At 38.2% G+C, this 10181-nt stretch overlaps 1 protein-coding gene across 2 annotated transcripts in view; it reads left to right on the plus strand.

Annotated features, from left to right (window-relative positions):
- GALNT1 (polypeptide N-acetylgalactosaminyltransferase 1) overlaps positions 1-10181 on the plus strand; it is a 48824-nt gene that overhangs the window by 22534 nt on the left and 16109 nt on the right. For both annotated transcript variants that reach the window (XM_009872107.1, XM_009872108.1), the window contains exons 4-5: positions 5204-5411; positions 8905-9075. In XM_009872107.1, coding sequence (XP_009870409.1) covers positions 5204-5411; positions 8905-9075 — 379 coding nt within the window. The remainder of the gene's footprint in view (positions 1-5203; positions 5412-8904; positions 9076-10181) is intronic.

Genomic DNA, 10181 nt, shown 5'->3' on the forward strand with positions numbered 1-10181 from the left:
ATTGATTTTTTTTTTTTTTTTTTACTTTATTTCTACATTGAAAGTTTTCCCCCAGGACTAGTAGCCAGTAGGCCACTAGCAAAAAGTCTTGGCAGCCACCAGTCGTAGGTGATATCAGGAGGAATTCCCATAACATAGTCATGAAAGGGTTTTATACCCAGCATGCTGACATCTCTGCCTGATGCTTCTGATTCCAGTGATATAAAGTCCATATTCTGCTGCTTATGATACTTCTAACTTCAAAGTAAGATGGCTCACTGTTGTCCAGGCAAGATCTATTCAGAAAAGATCTGTGTATGAGGAGAGGCACTGGGTTTCAGATCGTATGGTCTAAGTAGCCTTATGGTACATGAATTACAATGGTTGTCAGGGGGTTTTGTGATAGTCAGTATCCGTTACGATGGTTAGTAGGAGTTTTTTGGAGCTGAAGGACTTTAGGAGTGGATTTTTGCACTTCATGTCTAACATGGTGGAAAGCATTATGAGTTTCTTCTTCAGGTTGCATGTGGATATGATGCCTTCGCATATTAACTGACCTAATCCAAATTGTGTCGATCTTGAGTACAGCTGGTTGTGGAGGAGCTAAGGAAAGTAGATCGTATCAGATTGCGTTTGCGCTTGTATCAGTCTGTGTTGCTTTCCTCTCTTGGGCACCCTTGCTTGCGTCTGCTTTCTTACCTGATACTAACTCTAAATTCCTCAGCCAGTTTCAGTGCAATTCAGAAGAAGGGACAGAGGCTTTAAACAAAATTATGCTCTAGCAGCAGAGGAAGAATGTCTATGCAAAGGTCAAGGCTGGCACAAATTAGATAAAAGGTGTGATTAGCTTTTGCTTTTAGAAAGGCACAAGATCAAATTTCTGGTGTTTCCACTTGCAGAGGATTTGTAATCACCCTCCGCAATTTCTTGTAGTTTTTCAACCTTTATATAAAAATTTTATTTGGTTCTAATGCATGTTGAACTGCTCACCTGTCCTGGGAGTTGTTCCTAGGGAACAGTCCTCTTTTAAATACGGATACTGATATTGGATTCTCAGTGCCTATAATAGGTTATTGTACAAGTATACGTTTCCTTAATGAAACAGAGGTAGTACATTTGTTTTGGTTAGTTAGCTTTTGTGCACAGACTCTTTCAAGGAAAACAAAGTTTATTGCAAATGTGCTCTGTTTCATTTGTCAAAATAGTACTTGGCATTAATTCAAGTCAGTGCTTATGATTAGTTGTTATAAGCCAGCTTTCATTCTGACCTAGAAATAAAGAGCAAGCTATTATTAAAATAATGTAGACATATGTCTTATGTTTTGCCTCTTCAAATTGCGTTTCAGAAAAAGTAAATTTTAACAGAGCAATAGCCATGTCCTCATTATGAAGTTGAATTGTAGTCCAGTTAAAAAGCATGTGGCTTTCTCTAGATGACTTTTCTGAGTTTGAGGAAATTTAATTCTGAGTTGAAAGATGTACTATTTCACACTTTCTTTGGTGATGTTACTGAACCTGTATATACTGAACCTGTATACTGAACCAATATATAGTTTTGAAATCTGTGATCTTCATTTCAGATCACTCAGGCATCTTTTATTTGTAGTTATTTTCAACAATTACTGAAAGGTGGGTTTTTTTATTTGTTTTCCAAACATTTGTTATGGTTCCAGCAAGCATGCTTTTACATTCACCAAAAAGGAAGGGTATGATGCCTGAAAATTTGAAGGATTTAGCATATGCTACTTAAGCATTCTCTTTGTGTTGAACTAAACCGGCAGATTTTTTCAGAAAAAGAAAATGTTCAGCTTGAGTAATATATTTTGCATTCTAGCATCAGAGTCAATTTAATTGGAATAAAGTAAGCATTCAGTCTGCCTGAAGCACACTTTGTACCTGCTGGTGTCATGCTCTTGGAAGAATGAATTTGCATAATACCATGCACTTATTTACACCAAAAAAAGTAAAGCTTTAGAGAAACAAGACTTATCCGTAACATTGTTCTCTAGTTATTGATCAGAATTCCTTCTTATTGATCTTTGATAACTCTTAAAAGAAAAAAGTTAACAGGAGAAATGAGGATTAGTCAGTACTTAAAACTAGGTCAGCACTGTATGGCCGAGCGTGGCAGGCAGATGGATAGAAAACAGGATAGAAAACACTCACAGAAGTTTCTTACACAGATACAGATCAGACCAATGTAACAGAAATTGAATTCCTGCCAATAATGTCTTGTAAAAATATTCACACCTCTTAAAACTGTGTTTGCATGCTTAGATGTAATAAATCTGTGTTTTAATGTAGCTTAATTAAAAGAAAAAGTTTGAAACTTAACTTTTAATTTGTATTTGTATAAATGTGAATTAGTAATAGAATTGACAAGGTATGTTTCAACTTATGCACTGGACTTGAACTAAGTATATTTACCTTTTTGGCTTTCTTAGTTTTGCTACTGCCAGATAAGATGCTCTTTAAAATGTTCATAGTCCTAGGTAAAGTTCTAATACAGAAGAAGTTTGAAATAATATCCAGTAGAAAGAGTTAAATGAAAATACACGAATTATTATTGTTTCCAAGTACAACTACGTGATTTTTTTTTTTTCCCCAATATTGTCAAACTTCATTCCAAATTTTTTGAGGCAGTGTTGAAAATTTACTCGATTATCATCCTGGGTCACTCATAAACAACTTATTCTGTAAAACAGAAACCTTTTTATTTGAGCCTGTAATATAGGATTTAGTGTATATTTGATGAATAGTTTTGTACAGAAATTCTTCTCTACAGCTTGATTCTGCCATTTCTTGTAGGCCAAAATGTATTGCATACATTAAGACTTATTCAAATACCCTTTTTCAAAGGAAAAAAAAAAGACTGTCCTTACAGGAAACTTACCAGTTTCTGGATGGATGACTAGTCCAAACCTCTAGACTCTTGCTGCTTGAGCTAAGGGGGCAGCTTGTGAGGGGTGTGTTTTGCTCCAAGAGATGGTGCTCTGGAGGAAAAATATTGCTGCTTAGATCTGATATTGCTGCTGATTGCAGAGGAACACCAGAAATCTTGATGCCTGAGTTATTTTCCATGCTTTTGTAGGTATGAGATATCAAGCTTTACCTTTTTGATTATTTTACTGAAATCCTGGTGATATTTTAAGGACACAGTTACTGAATATCTGACACATTTTGTTTTGTGGGGATACTCTGTTCTGAAGTTTTGAACAAGGCGATAGTTCAGAAAAATGTTTTTATGGGCCTGGTTAAACATGGGGAAAGGACTGTTCATAACCCTATGTCCTCCGTAGTGAAACACTGCACACTTCTGTGATTTGTATCTTGGAGAGAAACTTTTGACAAGTACTTGAACAGATAAATTGAAATTTGAAATACTCTGCAGAGAAAATGTAGGTAGGACTCAAGATTTTTATAATGCATGTAAAAACTGTGAGTTGTCTGTGACTTTCTCAAATGTAACTTTCTGTTTTATGCTAGTTCTTGACGGGCTGTGGTTGCATATAACTGTGTATTCAAGAACCAGTGTCGCAGCCCATATTCATCCAGCTTTAAGTGGTTAGAACTGCTTTAAAACCTTGTCAGTGTTACACTCAAAATGTGCAGAAGAACATGCTGATTTGTGTGACTTGCTCATGAAATGATTAGCATAGAGAGAAATGCTTTCTTTTTTGTGTGTTTATTATTGAAAACATACACATTAAAACTATAAACATTGCCATAATATTAGTTGTTTCAAGTTAGTAGCTTTGGAAAGCTGCACAGTACAGAGGTAAGATAATATTTGCTACAGACTCAGTCAGCCAGATGATCTCTATGCTCAACCTCAAAAGGCCTGCAAAATGTTCTGACATAGACACTTGGCTTTGCACTAATAACCATTTATTCATGTGAGTCTGTGTTAATACACCAAATAAGAATTAACTTGCTTTGAGTTTCTCTGGAGACAGATATTTAAGATCTATCAACCTCTTAGGCTCTTCTAGCACAGTTCAGCTTTCAAGATGTGTCAGAACTTATTTCTGTGGGTTTTAGTGACAGTCCAACAATGCACAGTAAAAAATGAGGAGGCAGTTAGACTTCATTCATCTGGAGCAGTGGTAAGGAATGGTAATCACCCCCGGGTCAGCTCTACCTACCTCTTGAGATTTCCAAAACAGCCACTAAAAGTTCATGTCATGCTGTTTGTTCCTCCTCCTTCAGTGTCATGCTTATTCTTGTATGAGGTACTTACTATCTTAAGCTAAATCCTACTACAGGCTTTGCATTGTTGTAGTACAACTCCCATGTGCTTTGAGTGTATGATCTAATACATTGTGTAGCTGTGCTATGAGACTGTTTTGCCTTCTTTATAGATTTGAAATCTCCAAGTTACTGCAGAAGCCTGTTTCTGTTACTGTCCATTGCATTCTCTCTCAATTCTTTGTTCTTCCTTTGGCATTGTCCATCATAGTCTAGTTTTTCATGATGGACAAAAACTCTGCCTGGCAATGGGAAATTTGTTAATTTGGCGGCTCTTGGTAATATATGTAATTTTGAGTCTTTAGGCATACAGTAGTCAATTATGGCTGTTGTGTTTTGAATAACTTGTTCCTCAACTAGGCTGAGGTTTGTTCGTTTTACAGATATTCATTTATGCATAGCTGATTTTTGTCTTTTTGTTTTTAGATGTTCTAGTGTATGAGTGTAATTTAATAGAAAAAAAATAGCCAGAAAAATCTTCAGAAAGCACAACTGAAAAATGAATTTGATCATGTTTTAAACTACTTGCAAAGAAATTTTCCGCAAGTTACATTCCTGTAGGAGATAATCTGTTATGTTTAGCTAGTCAGATAATTTTCTGTGTTTTCTTGGTAGAGAAGTATTACGTCCAAGAGCGCTTACACATATGGTTTTGAAAGTAACAGTCGCATCTACTTAATAATAACTTGCCTATCCCATCTGGTTTCTGTGTAAGCATTCTCTACTTGTTTTTATGTTTTCGGTACTGAAGAGATGGAGAGGAGGAAGAACTTCCTGCTGTGGCAAGTGCAATACATGGAGATGTGGAAGGGCATATTGTAAAGTGTAGAGTAAGCAGCAGAGGAAGCTAATTGAACAAAGTAGGAAAAGGATAGGAAAGAAATGAGGAAATGTCTCTTAATTCAAGTCTCTTCATTAAAACAAACAAACAAACTATGTAACTGACAGTTTCCATGGTTTTGATCATTCTTTGCAGACTTTTTGAAAAGGCCGCTGGAGAGTTATGTGAAGAAATTAAAAGTACCTGTTCATGTGATTCGAATGGAACAGCGTTCTGGATTGATTCGAGCCAGGTTAAAGGGGGCTGCTGCTTCTAAAGGCCAGGTCATCACCTTCTTAGATGCTCATTGTGAATGTACAGTAGGCTGGCTTGAACCTCTGCTGGCAAGGATCAAAGCTGACAGGTAATTATCCTTCTAACGGTCCATGTCGGGTTTTTTAAGTTATTAAGCAATGTCCCAATATAGCTAGCCTGCAAGCAAACTTTCTGAAGGGCTGGGTAAATTCTCACTGATGTAAGGATGAAAGACTGATTCAGTAAAACTTCTTAAAAATAAAACTTGGTTTGAAGCTTATATTGGGATACATGGGATAAGGTGGTAAACAGCAGGAGACTTGAGTGTGACTGGAGTTGAGAAAGCAGTGGAATTTGAGATTTTTCCATCTGCAGCCTGGCCCATTCCTTCATGAATTTGGAAGGGTCTTCCTAAGGAAGGAATGGAACCCTGACCTCATATAACACCAACACTGTGAGCAAGAACTGTCAGGTTTACTGTTTTCAAGTTCTCATCGTGATTTCTTTATTTCATAGTGTATTTATGTGGGGGAAACCTGTGCTATGACTTGGTCTTCTGGGATGTATTTTCTAAAGCTAAAATAGTTACTGGAATCATACTGATCTACACTGCAGTACAATGGCTTTATGTTTCTATCACAAGTCAATACTCCCAGCACTTATATCTATGATAGTGTGATGGAAAATGTATTAAGGAGAAAAAAACACACATAAGTGAGAGAATGATCTGCTTTATGAAACATTCATACATCTGAGCAGTAATTCTGTAGCTGCATGGTAGTCTTTTCATAAACAGCATATTAAATAGCCTAAATATTAAGTATGGTGTTACATATCTCTACTTTGGTCTTGTGGTTATAGATAAAAGTCACTTTTAGATTTTAACATTACAGAATGTATCATTACATGATGAAAAAGATACAAGTAATAAAGGATCTTTGTTCAGCACTGTGTTAAGACACAATACTAACATTTAAGTTATCATTAAATACACTTTTTGTGAGACTAGGACATGTAAATTGTAAATATTTTTGCAGATGGCTCAACAAAGTCCTTTAAATTTAGTTGCAACTCACAAATCCTTTCATAGAGCTTTAATTGAGAAGAAGCTTGCTTGAGGATGGTTGCTAAAGTGTCTTTAAGATTATTATAATCATTGTCTATGAATGCATGTCAATAAAGTCAGGACAGTAGGCAAGGAGGCCCCTTTCTGTTGACTTTGATGGAGTAGTTATACTTCGTTAATGGTGACTATCATTTCTTAGTTCTGAGGGCATAAAGGAATACTTCCCCAGAGCTGATGTCCAAATTTTGCTTTCAAAATATGCAGTTTACTTTGACCACTTAAATGGAAACAATTGCCTCTCCTTTGCTATACAATTACTGTGTAGCACTAAGAAAATTGTGGTCAGTTTTCCAGTCTGCAGAGGGGTGAATATTTATTACTGGTATGTAATGCAAATTATATTAAAAAATAAATCTAGTTTTGCCAATGTTGTATGAGAAAAACACATCTTCAAAGAAGCTCCTGGACACACTTAAAGAGAAAAGGAGAATTTACCGAAAGTGGAAAAAAAGGCCAAGTAGACTGGGAAAAATATAGGGACATTGTCTGAGCCACCAGGTATCAGGTCAGGAAAACTAAAGCCCAGACAGAATTAAATCTAGCCGGGGACATTGGGGTAACAAGAAAAACTTTTTTAGGCATGTCAGTGATGAAGACTAGGGAAGATGTGGACCCTCTCTGGAAGGGAGCAGGAGAGAAGGCAGAGGTTCTCAATGACTTCTTCGCCCCAGTCTTCACTGGCAAGGGCTCCAGCCGCACTGTCCAAGTTGTAGAAGCCAAAGGCGGGGGCTGGGAGAAAGAAAATCTGCTCACTGTAAGTGAAGATCAGGTTCCAGACCATTTAAAGAACCTGAAGGTGTACAAACCCATGGGACCTTCTGAGATCCATTCACGGGTCCTGAGGGAACTGGCAGATGAAGTTGCTAGACCACTTTCCATCATATTTGAGAGGTCATAGCAGTCTGCTAAAGTGCCCACTGACTGGAAAAGGGGAAACATCACGCCCATGTTCAAAAAAGGAAAAAAGGAAGACCCAGGTAACTACAGGCCAGTCAGTCTCACCTCTGTGCCTAGCAAGATCATGAAGCAGATCCTTCTGAAGTCTCTCCTGTGGTGTATGGAAAATGTGGAGGTGATTGGTGGCAACCACCATGTCTTCACCAAGGGAAAATCCTGCCTGACAAATCTGGTGGCCTTTTATGATGGAGTAACAGAATCAATTGACAGGGGAAGAGCAACTGATGTCACCCACCTGGACTTGTGTAAGGCCTTTGACACTGTCCCACATGACTTCCTGGTCTCCAAGTTGGAAAGACATGGACTTGATGGATGGACCACTTGGTGAATAAAGAACTGGCTGGAACATTCCACGCAAAGAGTTGCGGTCAATGGTTCAATGTCCAAGTGGAGACCAGTGACAAGTGGTGTCCATCACGGATCAGTACTGGGACTGATAGTATTTAACATCTTTGCTGGCTACATGGACAATGGCATTGAGTGCACCCTCAGCAGGTTTGCTGATGACACAAAGTTGTGTAGTGTGGTTGACACGCTGGAGGGAAGGGATGCCATCCAGAGGAACCTTGACAGGCTTGAAAGGTGGGCCCAAGCTGTCCTCATGAAGTTTAACAAGGTCAAGTTGAGGCCATCCCAAGCACAGATACAGGCTGGGTAATGAGTGGATTGAGAGCAGTCCTGGGGAGGATTTGGGCGTGTTGGTGGACCATAAGATCAACATGAGCCAACAGCATGCACTTGCAGCTCAGAAAGCCAACCTTATCCTGGGATGCATCAAGAGATGCGTGACCAGCAGGTTGAGGGAGGTGATTCTGTCCCTCTACTCTGCCCTTGGGAGACCCCACCTGGAATGCCGTGTCCAGCTCTGGAGTCACCAACACAAGAAAGACATTGAGCTGTTCGGGCGAGTCCAGAGGAGGACTACCAAGATGGTCAGAGGGCTGGAGCACTTCTCCTGTGAGGACAGGCTGAGAGAGTCAGGCTTGTTCAGCCTGGAAAAGAGAAGGCTCCAGGGAGACCTTATAGAGGCCTGCCAGTACCTGAGGGGAGCCTACAAGTATGCTGGGGCGGGGCATTTTACAAAGGTCTGTAGTGACAGGATGAGGGGTACTGGGTGGAAGCTGGAAGAGTGTAGGTTTACACTAGATATAACGAAGAAGTTCTTTACCCTGAGGATGGTGAGACACTGGGGCAGGTTGCCCAGGCAGGTTGTGGCTTCTCCATACCTGGCAGTGTTCAAGGCCACATTGGATTGAGCCTTGAGCAACCCGATCTAGTGGGAGGTGTCCCTGCCATGACAGGGGGTTTGGAAGTAGTTTGTCTTTGAGGTCCCTTCCAACCCAAATCATTCTATGATTCTATGAATTAACTAATTAGCAAGACAGAATTTGAATATGTTTCATGTTAGTAATCTATTGAATACAGTGGTTAAAAGATGTTATTATGTAAATCGTATGCATTAAATACAAAATAAATTTGACACTTTAATTCATAGGTTTTGTCTCTTTCCTTTTCCTAGGAGAACAGTAGTGTGTCCCATCATTGATGTGATTAGCGATGATACCTTCGAATATATGGCAGGTTCTGACATGACCTATGGTGGATTCAACTGGAAGCTGAATTTTCGTTGGTATCCTGTTCCTCAGAGAGAGATGGATCGACGGAAAGGAGATCGAACCCTTCCTGTTAGGTAATGAGAAATTATTAAATTCATTAAAACGTTAACCTTTGTAGGTTAATCTTGTAAGTATTAGTGAATTGTGTTGTAGCATCATTTTTGTCTGGTTGAAGGAACAGCGTAAAAGTTCTTTTACTTGAGTTGGTTTCTGGTAGCCTTTAGTAGAAATGAAGGGAGCAATCAGCTGGTCACTTTAGAAAGATTTTTAAATTTTATGTCTATTGCTAGGTTTTGTACCCAGGGTTTTATTGAAGCTTATTTTTTATCTTTTTTGTTGAACTTATTTTTATCTTTTCTTTTAATAAAGCAAACAGTATTTTGAAAAGGTGCATCAATTTTTGGTGTACATGTGTGTATATATTTGTGTGTGCGCATATATATAAACTTCATGTCATAATCTCATGGATGGTAAGTGAATTTATACTTGCATGTCATGGAGATGTTATGACAAAGATAATCATAAAGATGCATAATGTATGTAATGTGTACTTTTTAACAATTGCAAACAAATTTTTCTGGCCTCACTGTTCTGAATAGTGAGCAATAGCCTTTACTGGGATATGATCCTTACTGGTTTTTTGGTTTACATTTAAGAAATTGAGAGGTCTTCTCAGGACATGGCTAATTGTATTCCCCCTTACCCTGAATTTCCTTTTTAGAGGAAAATAAACTTTTAGATTGGGACATGACTTGTATTTGATGTATCTTCCAGTAAAAGCCCAAAGCATTTCAGGAAGATTACTAGCGATAGAACACAATTTATGCTAAAAGTGTGAAGAATTGGGTGTTTGAACCACTAAGTTATACCATCAGCCCACTATATAATTTGCCTACTGTGTATTTGTTGACTAAAAAAAATGAAAATTTGCGAGAAGTTGCTAAAGTTAGGAGAAACTAGCACAACTTTATTTTTTCTAACAATAAGGAATTTGTAAAGAAAATCTGGACATAACACTGACTTCACAATTTTTGTGTATGAATCAATAGAATTGAAAGCAAGCAGGCCACTGATGGCCACCTAGAACTTTTCTAGGAACAGTTACGAGAAGTATAAATTTGCTGTAGGAAATTGGTTTTTTTTTTATGAGTTACCAGCACTGGAGTAAGACGTCATTAGC

The sequence above is a fragment of the Apaloderma vittatum genome, unplaced genomic scaffold (assembly GCF_000703405.1).
Source record: "Apaloderma vittatum isolate BGI_N311 unplaced genomic scaffold, ASM70340v1 scaffold6716, whole genome shotgun sequence".
In the NCBI taxonomy this organism is placed as follows: Eukaryota; Metazoa; Chordata; class Aves; order Trogoniformes; family Trogonidae; genus Apaloderma; species Apaloderma vittatum.